At 44.2% G+C, this 21,024-nt stretch overlaps 1 protein-coding gene across 1 annotated transcript; it reads right to left on the bottom strand.

Moving 5' to 3' along the window:
• Positions 1-136: 136 nt before the first annotated feature.
• Positions 137-19,400, bottom strand: LOC131685681 (ras-related protein Rab-14). Its single transcript, XM_058969563.1, has 5 exons — positions 19,054-19,400; positions 13,307-13,420; positions 13,078-13,258; positions 12,812-12,994; positions 137-1,151 (listed from the first exon to the last, which is right to left on the bottom strand). The coding sequence occupies exons 2-5, from the start codon at positions 13,410-13,412 to the stop codon at positions 974-976; spliced, it is 648 nt and encodes a 215-aa protein (XP_058825546.1). The 5' UTR covers positions 13,413-13,420; positions 19,054-19,400; the 3' UTR covers positions 137-973.
• Between the last annotated feature and the right edge of the window lie 1,624 nt (positions 19,401-21,024).

The raw sequence follows: 21,024 nt of genomic DNA, 5'->3' as shown, positions 1-21,024 counted from the left end.
TCAAAGATATATTTCAAACTGTCGTTTGCATGCTCCTCTTTATTAATATTTATTTTGTTCTGAAACATACATTCATTTTTTCTTTTCGCTTGACTAAGTATATATTTTCTTTCAATTTGAATTAATACTTAAGTGCTGACTTTAACTTGTCCCTTTTAGACTCCTTAACTAATTTATTTTTGAAATATTTGTTTACTGATTATTGTTTTATAAAGATTTTAAACGCTGATGCTCGTTATAGTTTACTATACATTCAAATGGAATATTGGACATTTTTTCCGGCAGCGTTACTCTTTTTGAATAGTTCGCTGCAGTTGCTAAGTTTAGAAAGTATCAGTTTCGGGTTAACGCTTAGATTCGGGTTAGCACATGCTTTGTACTAGAAAACAACGAAGAACGTACGTGGGTTGCTCGTATGTGGAGAATAAACATAGAATCTAATGATACATTACAGTTAAGAAAAGGTTGTTCTGGTAGATTGGAAATAAAATCATGAGGGTTCAAAATGATCCTCCATGTGTATATTAGCAAATGTTTGTATCTTATATCGTAGGGCCAGTTATATACTCTTCATGTTCGTTACTAGCATATATGTTTCACAAGAATAGAGCTTGCATACTATAAAACAGAAACTAATAAATATTTTGGGGAATCATAAAATCTCTTAGTGTTCCAGGGTGACCCTCGGACAACTCAAAACATAAATATCTAACAACAAATAAACGCTTCGTAAAAATCAATTCACACTACGGGAGTTTGTTCTCCGACCTATTACTTTCTGTTATCGCTACAAGTACAATTTCATCTACCGTTTGAAAGATGGTGATTCTTTCGTTTCGCCCATAGCGGGCTCACTTTGGCAAAACGACATAGATTGCGAGCGATTTGTCTTCCCACAGTTCTGTTTCACAAAAGTTTACAATTCCCATAACTTTTTTTTTTTGTTTCGCACTAAAATGGCCACCGGTTGAGATTAACACGAACAATTGTCCTTATTGTTCTGCGCGTCATTATTCAGTGTGGTTCGGCTAGGTTGAGATGGCTTATGTTGAACGCCCGTCTCTGACGAGTTCAGATCGAGCCGACCGTCCTGAATGCTTTGGTAAATTTTACGAGCTGTTTCCAGAAACACTTCCTCTACGTTCTGACCACTGCGTATCGTACGAAAAGAGAAATAGAAAAAGATGGTATATTGAGCGACCAGATGTTTTGAGATAAATGCGGGGCGCTTTCAAGAATTTAATTGAAGACGTGCGTTTCACATACGCTGAGAAAGAAGACGAGAATTTCATAAAGAAATCGTTGTAAAAAGAAACATCATCCCAACTACAATGCAAAGGAGGAAAACTTGATGAACGTATGTTTGTCGCGATAAAGAGACTTGGAATAACGTCTGATTCGGAGCGGGCGGCTGAAGAAGAAATAAGTAATGTTTTAAGCTATGAACAACATGAACTGTTCTGATAATGCGAAATAACCAATCACAAAAAATGAGAAAATAAATTGAACATGCAGGATACTTAATCGGAACATCAAGTTTTCGTGAGCCACCCAGCATGCTCCAAAACTACAGAAGATGAAGAGAGCAGCTCTCTAGAAAGGAAAGGAGTAGTAGCGGCGAGAGGTTCGGGACAACCCTCCCGAAATATTTTATTGAAATTTGAAAAATTGAATCAGTTTCGGGAGAAATTCCGCTGCCGGGGAACTCTCAGTAGGATTAAAGTTATTTTAACCCCAGGGACTGGCTTATGGTATCAGAAGCTAAATTAGAGTGACCATATCAGGTGAGTAAAACCCAGGCCAGTCGAAAGAGTACTCTCCCCTTTCTTGCGAGTCTGTCAGACAGAGATCCATGTCTTTCATGAGAAGTCTGTGACCGACCACTTCTTCGGATTTAAGCCGCACGTCAACGAAACGATAAGACACACGTCACAAAAACTATTCACTATAGATTTTGCTCTAGCTTTTTCAACGCAACAACAGCGTTGGAATAGGTAGAACAAAATTCATAGCGAATTTTTTTGTGGCGTGTCCTGTCGCCTCGTGTGTAAACAGCTTTACACACACGGTGTTCTTGCTAAACCACAAACAGTGAATGTTTCAAGCTGTTGTAAGAGAAATCTGCGATCCTCAATTGAACGGATGAGACGAAATATCTTGAGATCGACTGCAAAGGGCCGGACAGGAGTCTGCAACGCTGTGAACATGGATCGAAACAACTGCAAAAACTACCGCTAATTCCAAATTCTCCAGTGATTGTTAGCTTAATTGTTGCTCAACGTCGAGACGTGAAGCCATGTTAGTCGTCGATTAGGTACTGCTTGCATTGAACCTGATTCCAGCTGGTTCCGTAATCACCAACCCGAGACAGCGCTCAATGAAGTTATTCCACGGTAGTTATTGATGTTTTACATATTTCTCTTTTTACATTTCTTATAAAAGAAATGCATAGAATCCGTTCAAACTTTCAAGATTTTTTCCAAGGCCCGGAGGACCGAGTCTTATTTACCAATCGATTCAACTCGACGATTTGGGACAATGTCTGTGTGTTTTTCTAGAGAGCAAAAAAAAAAAACTTTCCTAAAAGCACTGAGAAAGCAAAAAAATACAAAACCCTACTCAGAGAACGAGTTTGGGTTTGCCATCACCCGACCCGCTAAAAACCACTGCTCTTGCCCAGAAACCGATCCCTCCCCGGCAGCTTCTTCAGTAGGGTTACAGCGCTACTCCTCGACCCACTACTAGTTCACCACCATCCACACAGACCATGGCAGTCGGATACCGATCCCTTCGGCTCCCTTGTGCCATCCATCACCACAACTCGGCTCGCTTGTGCCACTCAGCACCGCAACTGTCTTCTCGTACTATTCAGCAGCGCTTACTTCGCGAACTACTCGGTCTAGTTCCCGACGATGGACCTAGCCAATTCCGACGGAGAATTCCCCGGCGAGATAAGTTCTCCCGAAACCGAGCCAACCAACTAGGTGTCGAAGTCAGTTCAGCGATTCCGGTGGAGCAGGGCGTCCGGTTCGCTGGTGCCCCGACGACCTGCGACTGGTGGTATCTGGTCGCGGTCTACTCAGTCTAATTCCCGGCGGTGAATCTAGCTTACGCCGAGTTCCCCAGCAAAGAATGTTCTCTCGATACCGATTCTTCTCTGGTTTTAGCACCACAACTTCTTGAGCCCTTTGGCTTCCTGTCCGGTGCCATTTAGCACAGCAACTCATTTAAGCCCTTTGGTCCCCTCTCGTTCCATTTTTCACTACTTCCCCGATAAGCCATTCAGCTCCCGCCCTTACTTGTTCGCGAATTACTCGGTCTAATCCCCGACAATGGATCTAGCCTACTCCGACGAAGAATTCCCCGGCGAGGAAGATTCTCCCGAAGCCGAGCGATAGATTTCTCCTGATACCGATGTTCGTTTCCGTGAGCCATTTAGCTCTCCGCGTCGTTCCGATCTGCTCGATCTAGTCCCCGGCGGTTGATCTAGCCTACTCAACGGGCCAGCTAGTAGGTGCTGAAGTTTACCCAGCGATTCCGGGTGGAGCGTAGCTTCCGGTTCATTGGCACCCCAACGACCCACTGCTAGCTGTGCGACGCGGTCTACTCGGTTTAATCCCTGGCGGTGGATCTACCCGGTAGGGTGTCGAGGCCGGTCCGGCGATTCCGGTGAAGCTTGACGTCCGGTTCACTGGCGCCCCGACAACCCAAGCCCGGTGCTACGTCGCCTACTACTCAACTTATCCCTGGCGGTAGACGTAGCCTATCAATCACTTCGACAGCGAATGTTTTCTTTCACCGCGGCCCTGGGACTGGAGGTCAACACCGACAGTCTAAGCGGGGATGCGCTGGTAGCTGTCCTATCACGCACGTGCGACGCCACTATGCCGAAGAAAACCCTGCCAAGAAATGGCAGACGTGCGGTATATTAGTGGAGTACAGAGATTGCAGCCCTACGATCAGCTTGCCTCCAAGCTAGACGTAGGATGCAGCGAGCCCGCACTGAGGAGGTAAGAGTGGACCGCCGTGAAGTGTTTCGAGCTGCGAAATCGGCTCTTAACAAGGCCATCAAGAGCAGCAAGGGAGCGTGTTTTGCTAATTTGTGCGAGGGTGCCAACACGAATCCGTGGGGCAATGCCTACAGGATCGTGATGGCAAAGACCAAAGGGGGCTATTCACCCCCCGAACGGTCGCCGAATCGGTTGGCGAGGATTATCGAAGTACTCTTCCCGTCTCGAGTCACAAGTCCCTGGCCCCCGGCGCCGCAAGGCACCATGGGTACGGACGACATGGTGGCCCCGGTGACGAATGAAGAGCTACTTGCAGTGGCTAATTCTCTAGCAACGAACAAAGTTCCAGGGCCTGATGGAGTCCCAAACACCGCTTTCAAGACAGCAATCTTAACGAACTCGCAAATGGGATAACTTCTCGAGAGGCAGGTGGACTCACCGGCTGATACTCAACATATCGAGCTGGGTAGGAAGACCCCATGGGGAAGTTCACTTCCATCTGACACAATTCCTGTCAGGCCATGGCTGGTTCCGACAGTACCTCCACAGGTTAGGGCACGCGGAGGCTCCAGTCTGCCCAGGTGTTGACGAAACTGCGGAACACATACTATTCGTATGTCCCCGTTTCGACGTCGAAAGAGGAGCTATGCTAGACGTCTACGGCTGGGACACAACCCCTGATACCCTTATACAAGCAGTGGAGAAGTGGAACACAGTCTCGACTGCAACCATTCAGATTGCCTGCAGGTTGCAGAGAATATGGCGCGCCGAGCAGCAGACGATGAGCATGACTAATTTGGGATTGGCTGGCTAGAGTGGAATAGGTTATGGGCGGAAAAATGAATGAATGGTCTGCTCATGCCGAGATGGGAGGGTCGTAGCATAGCGTAGATTGTTGGTACCTATCACTATCGACACCTTGTGGAACGGCAGAGGAATGTAGGGTGAGCGTGAGTGCGAACATCAGGAACGAGTGAGTCAGTACGTTAAGTACTGCCATCCTCTTAGAAGTAATGCCGGAAGGTAGTTCCTGGGGTAAGATAGCGGAGCCCAATGGAGTTTAGTCGGTATGGCCCACTGGTCGAGCCCGACACGCCAGTACACTCCCGTATGGTAGGTTGGTAACTACTAAGTACGTGTGCTGGGAAAGTGCGGTAATTGCATTCTCCATTGTAAAAAAAAAGACCTAGTCTACACCGTCGGAGAGTTACCCAGTGGCGGAATTTCTCTCGAAACCCGATTTGTGGCTTCTTGTTAGTCCCTTTGTAGCCCGTCAGGGTAACAATTTAGTACTGGGTGGAAATATACCATTTATTGGGTATACACTCCGTAGAGTGTATTTGTTTACATGTGTAATTATGCTCACCGCTGTTCGGTACCGTTCACTTTTTCTTGTAAATTTTGTTCATTTATGCGTATGTGAACGGTTTTGTTCGTGCAGCTAGGTTAGATAATTTTTGTTAAACATTTGTCAATAACTAACATAGGGCTTAGGTAGGTTACCGCGCTCCTCTTGCTGTTATATTGGTTGCTGTTTATGCTGCAAAGGAGATGACAGTTATGCGGCGGTGCGGTTTTGTGGTGATGGTGTTTGTTTTGGTGGAGTGGAAAAGGCGGCCATCGTGAAAAAAGCCAGATAGTGACGGACCACGGCATCGATCAGACGCCCGATCAGTTTTTTTTGTTTTCGGGACAGTTTCCCGCCACTAGGAAAGTATTACAGTGCGCGCATGCGACGGCAAGCTAAAACCGTCAAAAGTGCCGGCCGTGGTTCGGACATTAGTGAAGTGTACGGTGTCGGTTCGCCAATAGGGGTAAGCTAAGTGTAAAGGAGTGCTTTCGCTTCCCCGGCTAAACAATAAGGAACCACGACATCGACCGTTCTCGCTATAGAGGATAAGTCGAACGAGCCTAGCTCTCCTCTATAGTTAATAGCCAAGGAGAACGAAGCAGGGCGGACAAAGTTTCCCCCTGGGAAGTTTACTGCGGTAACTTCCGGGATCGTTTACGGCGAGTAGACGATCCGGCGATTCGTCGCCAACGTCGCTAGGGAGGTTCCAACAAAGAAGCCAAGCTCACCTCCCTAACTAAACGCCAAGGACCGCTGCCGGAGCAGCCAACGCCATTCCGGGAGAACTCGGCCGTTGTAGTCCCGGCCGGTCGGAAGAAACCGCCCGTCTTCCCGCCAACGGTAGCAGCAGATTGACGAGATCCAGCAGCGCACAGTACAGGAAGTGGAGGAATAAAAGTCGGTAAACGTATTAATTTATTTTGTTTGTTTACTTTTTTTTCTTGTGAAACGAAAATCCGAAATTCTGTAGAAGCACCTAGGCCGCCCTGAAAAGAAGGGTTCGCCGGACAAACAAGAACCCGAGTAGTGGACAAACCCCTACTTACACCTTCACCACTTCCTCTGCAGCTCGGAGGGTATGCTCGTACCACTCTGTTGAAAGCGTCCCAGGTATTCTCGTCGTGGTACATCTCTTCGACGATACTGTCAACTGTCACATCAGGTATACCTCTACGAACTTCTTTGAACCTAGGGCATCCGAAGACCACGTGTTTCGGTGTCTCCTGCACGTTTGCACACTCCGGGGAAAGGGGTGACGAAGCATATCCAAACCGATGCAGGTACTTCCGGATGCATCCGTGGCCGGCCCGAAACTGTGTCAAATGAATGTTCACCTCTCCATGCTTCATATGCACCCAAGCTGATACATTTGGGATAAGTCGATGGGTCCACCTTCCTTTCTCCGCGTTGTCCCAGTTCTGCTGCCATTTAGCCAACCAGTCCGCTCGGATCAGTCTCCTTGCGTTACGTGCATTTCTTCACTGGTAGCATTCCACGTCCTCCGCTAGGGTGATGCAGGGTTATCATCCCGGCGATACGCATACTGCGTCCAACAATATTGTTGTATAGGCACTCACGACTCGTACGGCCATCAGCCGGAATGTCCTGTTCAGCTTTTCACTGTTCCGCTTGATTTTCAGCGCAGCACTCCAGGCAGGAACCCCATATTGGAGTATCGATGACGAAACAGTAGATAGCAGACGTCTCGTGCTGCTTCTCGGGCCGCCAACGTTTGGCATGAGTCTCGCTATTGTGTTCGTTGCCTTCACCGACATTTCGCAGGCGTAGTCGACGTGGTTATTGAAACTCAACCTGTCGTCGATTATCACTCCCAATTGCTTCAGTGCACGCTTCGCGGCGATCACGTGCCCTTCGACGTCGATCTGCATCCGCTGAACCGCTTTGAGGTTGCTGACCAACAACACCTCCGTCTTGTGGTGGGCTATTTGCAGCTTGATCCCGTTCATCCAGCTCACGATCATGTCTATTGTCTCCGTCACCGACACCTCCACCTCTTCAAGTGTCTCACCCATCACCGTTAGTGACACGTCGTCCACGGAACCCACGATTTTCACTTTACTAGGCAGCCGCAGTGCTAGGACTCCATCGTACATCCCGTTCCAAAGAGTTGGACCGAGAATGGAACCCTGAGGAACGCCCGCTGTGACTCGCATTGACTTCTGCCCTTCGTTTGTCTCTACTCTGAAGGTAGCTCTTCAGGATCTGACATAGATAGTCGGGAACCCTCATTCTGTGCAGCGATGGCTTCCCAGCTGGCGCTGTTAAATGCATTCTTCACATCGATCGTGACGACAGCGTAGTATCGATCTTCTTTTCGCTTCTGTTTAGATGCCTTCTCAGCACTCTCGAGCACTGTCCGAATTGCATCCATTGTCGATGCTCCTTTGCGGAATCTGAACTGTATCTTGTACAGTCCGCGCACACCTTCCGTGAATTTCGTCAACCTGTTAAGGATGATCCTTTCCAGGAGTTTTTCGAGTGTATCCAACAGGCATGTGGGACTGTACGAGGCTGGATCGCTTAGTGGCCTCCCTGGTTTCGGCAGCAACACCAGCTTCTGGACCTTCCACATGTCGGGAAAGTTGCCTTCATTTAGACACTTCTGCAGCACCATCCTGAACATGTCCGGATATGCCAGGATCGCAGCTTTCAGCACTACGTTTGGTATTCCATCCGGACCGGGGGCTTTCTTTGATTTTGGGCGCTTCGAGGCTTCTGCGAGCTCGTCATTAGTCACTAGCTGATCGTCCTTGTTTGCTCCAAACGTGCTGCGACGACACTACGTTCATGTTAACCATGTCTATAAAAAGACATCGAAGCGTTGCCATGCCGATTACTTGCGAAACGTACAACGTAAGTTGAAGTCCGAAACTAAAACATTCTGGAAGCATGTAAACGAGCAAAGAAAGGAATCCGGGTTGCCTTCAACATTGAGCAATGGAGGACATATGAGCTCTAGTTTACAGAAGATTTGCCAACTATTCTCTGAAAAGTTCGCGAGTGTTTTCTCCAACGAGAAACTGACACCGACCCAGGTTTCACGCACAGCTCTTAATGTACCTCAATAATACGAGTCTTTGAACTATATCAATATCGATAATAATATGGTACAACTGGCGATTGGCTAAATGAAGGCTTCAACTTCGGCAGGCCCAGATGGTATACCAACTATTATTCTAAAATAATGCTCTGCCGGCCTAATTGAACCTCTTTGTCATCTGTTCCAATTGTCGCTAACAACCGGAGTATTTCCCGAACACTGGAAATCCTCCTTCATGTTTCCAGTTCACAAAAAAGGTGATAAAAAGGTAGTTGACAACTACCGTGGTATTACTACGCTAAGCGCAGTTCCTAAGCTGTTTGAAATGGCTGTGTTGGAACCCATCTCCAGCCACTGCAAACAGTATATCTCCGAGACTCAGCATGGATTTATGCCGAAACGTTCCACATCTACGAATCTTCTGTCGTTCACAACATATGTTACAGATGCCATGTCAGACGGGCTTCAAACTGAGATTATCTACACGGACCTTTCAGCTGCTTTCGACATGATTAATAACGCTATTGCAGTGGCAAAGTTGGATAGACTTGGCTTTGGTACTAATATTCTCCGTTGGATGCAATCGTATCTCAGTGATCGTCGTCTAGCAGTCAAGATAGGTGATTGTGTATCCGAAGAGTTCTTTGCTTCATCTGGTATTCCACAAGGCAGCCATCTCGGTCCATTGATTTTTCTTCTGTATTTCAACGAAGTCAACTTTTGTTTAGAAGGACCACGGTTATCTTTCGCCGACGACCTCAAGTTAGACCATAGAATCCGGAATACTGATGATGCAGCTTTCCTTCTACGCCAACTGGTAACCTTTGCGGAATGGTGCGAGTTCAACCGAATAACCCTAAACTCCAAGAAATGTACGGTCATTACGTTCTCGAGGAAAAAAACGCCAATTCGATTCGATTACTGTCTAGCTGAATCCACGATTGACAGAGCGAATTGTGTCAAAGATCTCGGAGTTTTTCTCGATGAACAACTGACGTTTAAACAGCATATCAGCTATATTGTCGCAAAGGCATCACGCTGTTTGGGGGTCATAAAGAGAATATCTAAGCACTTTTCAGATATTTACAGCTTGAAATCTCTCTACTGCTCACTCGTTCGATCAACTCTGGAATATTGTTCAGTTGTGTGGAACCCTCATTATCTTAACGGTGTCAATCGAATTGAGACAGTACAGCGCAGATTTGTTCGGTTTGCCCTTCGTCGATTGCCTTGGAGCAACCCTCACCAGCTGCCAAGTAACGAAAGCCGGGGTTTGCTTATTGGACTCGATACATTGCAAGTGCGGCGGGATCTATTCCGTGCTATGACGATTTAGGATATTTTGCAAGATCGAATTGACTGCCCCGAGCTTCTCAGTGCGATAAATATGAACGTTCGCCCTCGCGCCCTTCGCAATAATTTATTCCTCCGATTACCTCTTCGCCGGACTAACTATGGAGTAAACGGTGTCATCATTGGTTTGCAGCGGACTTCAACAGAGTGTCATCCGAGTTCAATATTCACATTCCACGTAGCAGATTACAATTTGACTTTTTAAATAGATTAAGAAATTATCATTAGGACCACACAGTGCCTGTTGATATCAATTATAAATAAATAAATATATCATCTTTTTTTTCGCCGTACGGTGTTGGTGGCCAGATAGTTGGATCGTGCATCGGGACGATAAGCTTAATCGGGTACATTTCGGCAAACGTCGTCGAGCCCTTCATTTTCGCCATCACGACTCGGTACGCGTCGCCCCAGGGATTGGCGTCTACTTATCGGTGCAGCTCCTTGTGGTAATGCGACTGGCTAAGTCTGATCTCCCGTTTAAAATCGGTCCTAGCTTCCTGAAAAGCTACCTTGCACTCTTCTATATCTGGCTCAGTATTGCTCCCTGAGCCCGCCTTCTGGCTCTGAGATAAGCAGCGCATAGCGTACTAAACGTCTCGTTGCACCAGTAAGCTGGACGCCGTCCATTGCGTGATTCCAGTTTTCGCGGCTTTGTGGCGTCGCAAGCCGCCACAATCCTTCTTGTTAGGTCAGCCGCATCCACGTTCCCGGTCCCGCCGTTCGGCCAAGATGCCTCAACGAAGAGGTCTTTGTTGAAGGCTTTCGTCTGCCATTTTCGCTCGCCGGTCATCCTACTCCGTGCTGCTATTCGTTTACGTTTCACATGCTCTCCAATCCCGTTCGCCGTCAAATGTCCAAAGCTGAAACACTTGAAGCATTTCTCCGCTTGTTTATTCACTCGTGGGGTAGTTCTCAATGGGCATCTCGACCATCCAACCGTAACTTTGCCTACCTCCAGCGTCTTATTGGCAACGGTTACCGGTACACGAATCATCGCTGTCTGAGTTCTTCCGTATCTCCTCTTTAACCGGATCGTCGTGTGCACCTCGCCCAGGTTACACTGCTGCTTTAGTATACCTCTTATCTCGTCTTCCGTCGTGATTTCATCAAGGTCCTTGCACACAATCACCATCTCCGGGTTTAAGGCTTTAACTTCTACCTATTCACTTATTGATTTGGTAATAGTCTCCTGCAAGGTCAAGCTGCTAGTCGTGGGATCCTTCTTCAACTCGAAGTGCATCTCACCTTTTTGGGTACGCCTGATTCTTACCACGTTTTCCCCCAAATCTTTCAGTTTCGGCTCCTCTCTGACCTTCTTGTGTAGCGCTGCATACGTCATCGCGTCATTGGCTTTGACGAGCACGGCTTCTCTCTTTGGTGCCTTCAGACGAGCCGAAAGTTTTGCTTTTCTCTTCTGTTCTACTTTTAGCTCTTCCTTCTGCTTTTGCCTTTTCCCGTGCTTCTTCTTTCGACCTACAACGGCACTCCGGCTTTGTGCCTGTTGGGTAACGTCCTTTCCGTCGGCAACAACAGCGTCCTCGAGCGTCTGCCTCTTGGGCCCGTCTGGTCTTCAATCTCCTGGCGAGGTTCTGGTCCTCTTTGGAGTCGCGAAAACTGACGTATTCTCCACTCCAATCTTCTTCTCCTTCCCCTGCTTTGGGGTGCTAATAAAGATAGTAGCTTTAGCCGATGCCAATGCTCGCTCAGGTACATTCGCCCTCCGCGTTGCCGTGTCATACTCATTCATGGCAGAGACTAACGCCTTTTGTATTCTGAGAACCATCTCCTTAATGTCCTTATGAACATTGTTTCTCGCGTCCACAAACTCGTGGAGCTCCTCCACCAAGCACCTACATCGCTGATTTTGGCCTCTGTGGGGCGTAACTCATCCCGTTCTGTTCTGGCTGTTGGTGCTGCTGCTGCTACACCTCCTCTTGTTCTTGCTGAATAACTTCAGCTGCTGGTGGTGGTGATGACCTCACCAAACCACCTCTGGCGAACGGATTCGCCGCACCTGCTCCGTATGTGTGTTTCTGTGTTTTACTCCATTTTCTTCGGTGCCAACTCCGAACTGCTATCTCCACTCGTTGTACATAGTCGCCTCATGATTATTTACGCGAGCAGTGAGGTAATTCTAGGGATGACACTAATCTTCAAGGGGTGTAGTGTTCAAACCCCGATCGCCGGAAAATCGGGAATGCTCCTACCGAACCTAGTACCACCAACTAAATGGTGACGAGTTTTAAACGTACCCGGAGACCTGTCAGGGTTTTGTCGGGACGGAGCCAGTCGTGCTGTTAGCCCACTCGCCATTTCAAGTCGGTGTCTGCCTTTCTTACACAGGGAGTAGAACAGCACGCCTGTCAGTCCAAAGTCGCCATCCAATCCGTGATCCGTGTCCTGTCCGTCCGTTGACTTTCGCCATGACCGGCATGCCATAATCAGGATGTTACTGGCGTCGATTCTGATGTGTCTTAGATTACTGGAATCTTAGCAGAAGTGGCACATACTCGTTTCGTTGGAGCTGCTTTCGGAGTAATGTTTTTTAGGTTTAGCAGAGCCCAATCCAAAGCCCACCATATCCTAGCAGGACTTTCCCGCAGTAGGACCGGGAGGGGGATTCGTTAAGCCCCTAGACTCCTGTCCTTCCTGCGCCTGATGCCTCCTGAGAAGGTTGTGTGAGTTTAAATGACACGCGCACATACACACAGAGATTTTCCGAAATCGACGAACTGAATCGAATGGTATATGAAACATGGTCCTCCGGATAAAAAGTCGATTTTGACAGTGATTGCAAAGCCTTTCCTTATATGAGAAAGGCAAAACGAAGAATAATGATTCTCGCTCATAATTGAAGCTGCTCTCGAAAACTACATTCATATCATTTTTACGCATTTTTAATTTTTGAAATAGTAAGGGTCAATATTGCCAAACGACCAACATCAACTAAAAATTGAACTACTAAAATACTATCATTTTTAGCCGCAGATAAACAGATGAAACATGTTTCTTAATCGTGTTGAATATACTCACGTCATTGCACTGGCCTCGGCGAACATCAACCCGTTTTCGTCGGCAAACTTTTTTGCCTCTTCGTAGGTCACCTCACGGGTGCTTTCAAGATCTGATTTGTTACCAATCAGAAATATCACAGTATTAGGGTTCGTCAGATTGCGGGTATCGGTTAACCAGCTGGACAGATGGTTATAGGTCGATCTGTAATTTAAACAATTTATTGGAGATTTTTCGAAGCTGAACTAATGCTCAAATGAAAGTGTAAATGCTACACCGTGGCATACCTTCTAGTAATATCATAAACCATAAGGGCACCGGCGGCTCCCCTGTAGTAGGACCGAGTAACGGCCCGAAACCGCTCCTGACCAGCAGTATCCCATATTTGTAGTTTGATCTTCAGCTTGTCGACTTCAATGAGACGTGTTCCAAATTCCACGCCGATCGTGTGGGGACAGCTAGCCATAACTGAGGGGGAAATTAGTACTCAAATATGCTCGAACCGACGTTACTTACACTTCTTTTCGGTGAACTGATGCAGGAGGCAGCTTTTGCCGACACCCATATCACCAATGATGATATACTTAAAAATGTAGGAATAGTTGTACGGACCAGCGGACATGTTGCTTACTGAAATAGAAAATATAAGTTAACTTTTTTCGTAGATTTTTTTTGTGGTGTAAATTAGGATAAGAATACATCTTTCCATGGTCCATTCGTAACAGTCGACAACGTGGTGAGATAGATCATCTAAGATATACATCGCGACAAGTAGCGAAATTTGAAAAGTAGCAACGTGGTTTGGAGTTCGGTGCCAAATCGTTTGCCAGCAATAAACTCTTTGGGTTGCAAGTCAGGTGTAATGGAACGAAAGAACCGTGACGGAACGTAAGCGATAAGAAACTATTCCTAAAATTACGCCTCGAATTGAAGTTTAGGAAAAGGGTGTAGGTGGCGAATATTTGTGAAATTGTGGAACAGGCGAGGTGAGGCGTTCCCATTATCACATACGGAGAGCGAGTAAGTTGTGATGTGGAACGTTATTTCTGGACGGCACCGTTTGCGAAATTCTGTTTTACAACGAGACCGGTAGTAAGGGTGGTGCTTTGCGTCTCTTATCACTCTGTGACACATTGTGTTTCGTCAACAATGTTAGTATAAAATGAACAAAAAGTATAATGTTTGAATTTCTTATATATTTCATTTTATCTTTGGTCTGCTAACGATCTACATATTTCGTGTTTTCAGCAAAGTTGTCTGGCACGTGACCAGCTTTAGTGGATTCAGCTACGGTATAGAAGACCTACGCTGCCGCTAGAAGCATAATTGTCCCTTATGTATATGGATTCCCATAGCACATGGGACAGTTATGCTTCTAGCGGCAGTACGGCGCTGCGTCACTTCACGATACCGCGAACAAAATACCGTTTTAAATGAAGGAATTGCTTCTTACTCTCTTGTCATGCAACAATAAAACCCCGGGGCCAGACAGCATCAAATTCAACTTATTGGAAAATCTACCTGACTCAGCGGAAAGATACATGTTGAATTTATTCAACAAATTCTTTGAGGGTAACATTGTCCCTCAAAGTGATTGGAGGCAAGTGAGAGTCAAACCATCCTCCGATCACAACTCGTATCGGTCGATTCCAATGCTGTCCTGTGTGCGAAAGCTTTTCGTGAATATGATCTTGTTTCGCTTCGACATGAGCAAATGACTTGCTGTTAATTAAAAACAATTTGGCTGCCGAAAGGCAAAAGAACGAAATATTACCTTGTTGTCAGTTCTCTCTTTTGATTCAGTTTCGATCAACATTCTTTCAGGGAGGCTGTACCAGCATGGTCTTTCACCGAGATTCAAAAACTTTTTGCTAAAATTGTTTTCTAAAAAGCAGATGCATTGGTCATTTTTCGACATTACAATTTAGCTTCGTGGGAGGCTCATGTCTAAGCCCCCTTTTCTACACTTTCTACGTGAATGACATTGATAAATGTCTTATCAAATCCTGCGCGCTAAGGCAACTCGCAGATGACGATGTGGTCTCTATTACAGGTCCCAAAGCTGTCTATTTGCAAAGACCCTTTGCAAGATACCCTGGACAATTTGTCTAATTGGACTCTCCAGCAGGGTGTTGAATTCTCTACAATTAAAACTGAGTTACCTTTATTTTTAAGAGCAAATACAACGATAATTAGAGGGGTCAAACAATTGCTCTGGTTTTAACATATCTCGGCGTATGGTTCGACGGTGGTATATAGACTCAAAGAACTGATCTTGTTTAAAAGAAGGAATCAACCCTTATGTTTGATTAAACCGGGTGAACGAGTGGAACGCCAGTTTACTTGCAAACTTATGTAGCGTATACGTTTAAATTCTGTACAAGATCTAATAGTAAGCATAAATCTAGCGTTAGCAATAGTATAGACAGTCTTTGCAATTAATGTCTTCACCGGCTGACTGTAATCGCCAATCACTAAGCCCCCCGTATGACAACAAGTCAATGTCACGTCAGTTCAGTGGAAACGAAAATGTTGCCAACACCACCACATAAATGCGAGCAAACCAGAGCAGAACGGAAACGGCAGAATTCTACTGGGACTGTGCTGGTGACAAGGCAGTAAGCAGACGTCACATTCCGCCTCGAGGATCGGCCGCATTTTCATCCAGTCGAGGAAAAACTCGAGCAAACGCGAAGTTGGTCGAGTAGTTTGGCAATTAGCATTGCAGAAAATTCACTTCTCCGCGAGAAGCGCGCAGCGAAGAAACAACCTATCGATCTCGGTTTCAATCGGCGACGGAACCACACGGAAAACGTCGGGACGACCGATAGCAGTAGGTGATCAATTTCGACGGAAAGCTGTCATCTCCACGAGGAGAACATAACCTAAAAGACATTTGACTGAGTTCGAATTTATGCTGTAGCAGCTCCATTCCAAGAAGCATTCAGACGACGGCGAAAGTCAAATCTAGCGTGGATCGAACAAAAATCGGTGAAGGTAATAGTCCGAGTCAAAGTGAAAAAGCTATGCGCTAATTATTGCCATTATAGAAATCGAACATTCCCGTAAGGAACGCACGACAAGCAGGACATCAGATCAAGTTCGGATGCGATCTCGTAAGACAGCACTATTTTCGGAAGAATTGAGGCTACTGCACAAGGTATTTATAACCATTAACAAATGCGCCCATCACTGAACTGATATGCAATCTCAGTCTCCGCCGTTATAAACAGATTGATTCGCGCTTTCCGTGCTCAGAGCTAATTGCGAAGAGGAAATCTCCAATAGAACGGAACAACGAAACTAGGATCGCCCAGGTGAAGGACGTGGCCGATAGGACGAATTCTTGAAGCTCTCCGAAGTCGGAAGTTCGCAGCAAAAAACCTTCCAGTGGGAAGTGAGTAAAAGCTCACGATTACATGTATTCCCGTGAGAGCTGAAATTGTTGTTTTGTTAGGGGTTTTTTTAGTTGCCAGACTCAGCGGATACTGCGAAGGAGTAATTTTCTTCTGCTACACGCAGTGGTTTTGTTTGTTAGACAGAACGGAGACAGTGACGAAGGGAGGTTCTCCAGCTGGAGTGAAAACCATCACGGAGTGACTGAGAAACACAACAGTGTCAGTTGCACCACCGGATCGATCGCTAAGCAAAGGAAGGTCGCCGTTGAAGTTTTCCTTCGAATAGCCACGGTGTCGGTATTCGTCAAGGAGGTGGTAATGTTACGGAGGACCGAAAGGTCACAATGGGTTGGCTTAGATGGCACAGGAAGGCTATGCAAGTCAGGCAAATAGAAGGATGGGCCCATCATACGTGAGTAGTAGTAGTAGCTAGGAAATTAAAACATTAATGGTTAAGCAAGAGGGTGTTGAATAAATGTAATAAGTGCAGATTTGGGTTCATGTTTTGTTGGTTGCGTTCATGAGCTTCGGCCTGTAGACCGGGTACTCAAAGCATCCCAGCTTTGGGGGAGTAAACCGAACACTTACTTGACATGCAAATTCAAAGAACTGCTCATTTTCTAAATAAGGAATCAACCTGTAAGTTTGAGTAAACCGGGCAACCTGTTGATTAGCGAGGGCTATTTGGAGCACAAATTCAAAGAACTGTTCATGTTTGAAAGAAGGAATCAACTCATGTTTCTGCAAACGGTTGTTGATGTTGATGCCGCGAACGAGTCTTGTTTCAAAGCCAAAGGAGCCGGTTGAATGAACTTTTGCTCTCAGCTGACAGCAGCCAGGAAATTACAGCAATTCCAATTAATATCCAGAGTTGAAGACGGGAATGAAGCATTAATGATTATGGCGGTATGCTGAAAACTGTTTTCTGGGCATCAAACTCCTTTTGAGATTTAGCTGGCGATGGTTTAAACGATTGAGATGATAATGATAATGATATCGCTAATAGTTTCGCAATGGCGGAGTTAATCACACTGATATGAGCAACACGGCTAGACATGCAATTCTTCATTTGTAAAACTCTGAAAAATCGATTCACTGTCCGGCATTTTATGATCTAGTCAAAGCTACGAAAATTGAGAGAACGTCTATAAAAGCATGCTTGCTTGTTGGACACTAGCATTGTTCTTTTTTTCCTTTTGTTGGAATTGTAACAATAGATAATAGGTCTTATAGGGATAACGTTACCATTCATTGAATTTGATTTAATATTATGTTTGACTAAATGCAGCATTCGGGTTAATGACATTCGGGCAAGTGGTCTATTCGGGTTTATGGCATTCGGATAAATGGTGTATTCGGGTAAAAAAATTTCGGGCGAACGTCATTCGGGTGAATGTTATAGAACCACTAAAATAATGCAATGTCCTACATATTATGTAGGACATCGCATTGAAGTTTTTTGGTAAATAAGTGAAATTTTTGTAATTCTGTAATGTTCTTAATTATTTAGAAAATATCGATTTTCATGGAAATTATAGCTAATATAGTTTGGTAATATAAAAAAAGTTCGAAGAATTGAGTTACTGTCTCCACGAGATCGGATTATGAATTATATATAATCGTGTCCTTTTCTGTGCATAATCGAATCTGACCTGTGCTTTACAGACATCGGTTGAGAAAAGCTGCGGTGAACAAACGGAAAGCAAACTCTCCTCTATCCGAAACGCTTACACAAACTACAAAAGTAATCATAAAGCTCAACATCTACATGTATTGTGTTTTGCACGCGTACGTAGTTTCCGCTAATTCGTACATGCTGATAATGAGACTTCATTTAACATACAGAATATGTAATTAATACCGACAAAAAACGAACATCCTATAATAAACATGTCAAATAAGCGCATTAAAAAGCGAACCATAAGATGAAACGGAAAGCGAAAACTTTCTCACGGTGTTCACCGAACGAACATTCCTGGGGGCTGTTTATCAGTGTAAACTATTCATAAAAGCACCTCTATTGCATATAATCGCAGCCTACGATAGATAGACAATAAAACATGTCTCTTCCAAGATTCAATTTATGAATGGTATTCTCAGAGTTTCATAATGTGATATGTCGCACTGAATCTATTGAATGAAGTTTCGATGGTTTGGCTATCGAAATAATTGTGTTATTGGTCTACAGACCTACTCGTTTTTGAATTTAACAAACATTCACATCGCTGTTCCCAGGGTTTGCGCATCAGGATCGACAAAACAAAACGAGTTTTAAGAAGCACTGATTTCACTGCATGTATACATAAATATATTTCATGTCAATTCTAGAACCAGTTAAATGTAGTTATGTTGGCAAACAGAATATCTGCTAATATAGTATGGTTGGACTGTATTGATAAAGTTTATATTGAAGTGTAGTGGATGTGTTAAAAAAAGTATTTTTTTACCTAAGCAGGTTTCGGTTAGTTTAAAATCATTTTCAGTTAAGCGACCATTAGTGTTATTCGATAGCATAATAATGCATTGCATGTCAGCAAAAGAAAAGCGAAAGTAGCAGTATGTACACGTAACATAATCCCGTGGGTGGAATAAGTAGGTAAGGCAATAACGTTTCATAGCGTTTTGAATGTATCTATACCAAAACAACCCGGATATTTATCTACCCTTAACCTTCGAGTATCGTTAAAAAACAGCAGGAACGAATCGATAATCGCATGGCACTTCATTTCCAAATGATCAATTATTTGGCTACATTTAAGATCCAGCCCACTAATTAGTGCTACAAAGAATGCAGTGCCGATGTTGGCAAGGAAATCATGTAACTAAAACCTACGTAATTCCATGCCAAAGTGGAGATTTACTTACAAATTTTCTGGGTTCACTATATTCGCCAAATAATGAACATCCAATGCAGCAACACAGCAGGTTCCCCGTAGGTTTCTATACGGTGTAACTTACTCGGACACGGATTTTCAGCCACTGTGAAAAGTGCAACAGCAGCGGGAATGTCCAAATTGAATTTTCACACCATTGGAGATTACTGATATAGATCACTTATTGCATTTGGTATGCTAAAAAACTAAACAGAAATGCACTGGAATAAAGATTACAATTCCGCGAATTGAAGCGTAATAAACTATTTAGCAAAATTTTATTATCACTTTGCTAGGGTAAAACTTCGCCAATATGGATGACTCAAAAACTTTTGACAGCAATCTTACGAAGATGTGTGCGTGAAAGTTTCGAAACAGCTAAACAAAAAACGTAAACACTGCAAACCACACTAACACATGTTCAATGATACACTGATATAAAAAGCAATAATTTTTATAACATATTTTGTTATTTCGACAAGATATATTAATTTATTTTCAAACGAAATACAATATTGCTCGTGGCACTAAAAACTCAATTCTAACCGCACTGCGCACTTACAATTCTCGACAAACATATGATTACTGCCTAAAAGCCAACTGTCAAAATTCTCTTTGAAAGGAAATTCCGAACAAACCGTTAATGGCCAAACACAGTTCACAGCAGTTAATGAAAGAGAAAACTTTTCTCTTTTGTTTACTACCAACATCTGGAGTTGGCGAACAACGGTTTGTTCGGAATTTCCACTCAAAGTGAATTTTGACAGTTGGCTTTTAGGCCCTAATCATATATTTGTCGAGAATTGTTCTTTTAAATTCCATCTCCATCACCTGAAATACATGTGTTTTCACAGCTCGCAGTTTTAAGATCACTCCCACTTTGAAAGTGTGGAGTCCAGGTTGGTGGGAAGTGCGCAATTTTGTTTATACATGTATAGTATACAGTCGTGATTCGCTGGTTGAGCCACACCTCTGTCCAACTAACGAATTTGATTCGTTAGTTGGACCAACTGACAGATGTCAAAAACTCTCCAAAGAAGACGTTAGTAGTGTAATTACATCTATTCACATCTCTAATAATTGTCAGATTGATTGTCAAAGTAAGTTTGACATAAGATTTTGACATTCAGATGCTTTTTAGTTGGACAATGGTCCAACTAGCGGAGGTCCAACTAAAAAACGATCCAGTAAAAATGTCCAACCAGCGAATCACGACTGTACCATATAATTTTTGTGAAATAAAATACGAGTAAAATCTCTTGAAATACATCGAAAATATTTATATAAATTTTAAACAACAATAAAATCCTTTATCATGTCCAATATCTTCCGAGTATCCTGTATTGATTGATTATATACTACATTGTACTTTTGTTCCATACAAAACGTGTCTTAACGCATATAAAGTCATTTTACTATTCGTACCATTCCATTTTTAGGCTTGAAAATTAAACAACAGTACTCCGGCACTCGCGCTATTGGCTCCCCGAATGAGCAGCCGCTGGTGCTGGAAGATTTCGCTAGAGTTTCGGAAAGTGTTGCATAAAATACAACGGCGCGAGTGCCGGAGGGTTAAAGAGATTGAATAAAGATGATCGGAATGTTTCGATTGGTAAATGCCCCATATTTCATCTACATAATATGTTGTAAAATACGATTTTGTATCAGATGAATGAAGATTGACAAAGATTGGTATTGGTTATTTCCGATTGGATTAGCATTTCCTACATTGTTTGAGAATGGTTTGGAATGACCGAGGATGGTTTGAAATATATCATGAAAAAAATTAATTGCTCGACGTTCAGGTTTTAACAGTGTAAGTGCTTGATGAAATCTAAACAAAACATTTCCAGCAGCACAATTGCCAGGAACAAATCAAAACAAAAAATGGAATTTTCAGTACGCAGAGTTGCCAGTTACATATAGAAAAACTCTAGTAAGAGAACTGCGGAGAGAAAAACAG

This window comes from Topomyia yanbarensis, chromosome 2 (assembly GCF_030247195.1).
Source record: "Topomyia yanbarensis strain Yona2022 chromosome 2, ASM3024719v1, whole genome shotgun sequence".
NCBI classification, from domain to species: domain Eukaryota; kingdom Metazoa; phylum Arthropoda; class Insecta; order Diptera; family Culicidae; genus Topomyia; species Topomyia yanbarensis.
Note: the sequence above shows the minus strand (reverse complement) of the source record. Positions and strands in the feature narration are given on the sequence as shown.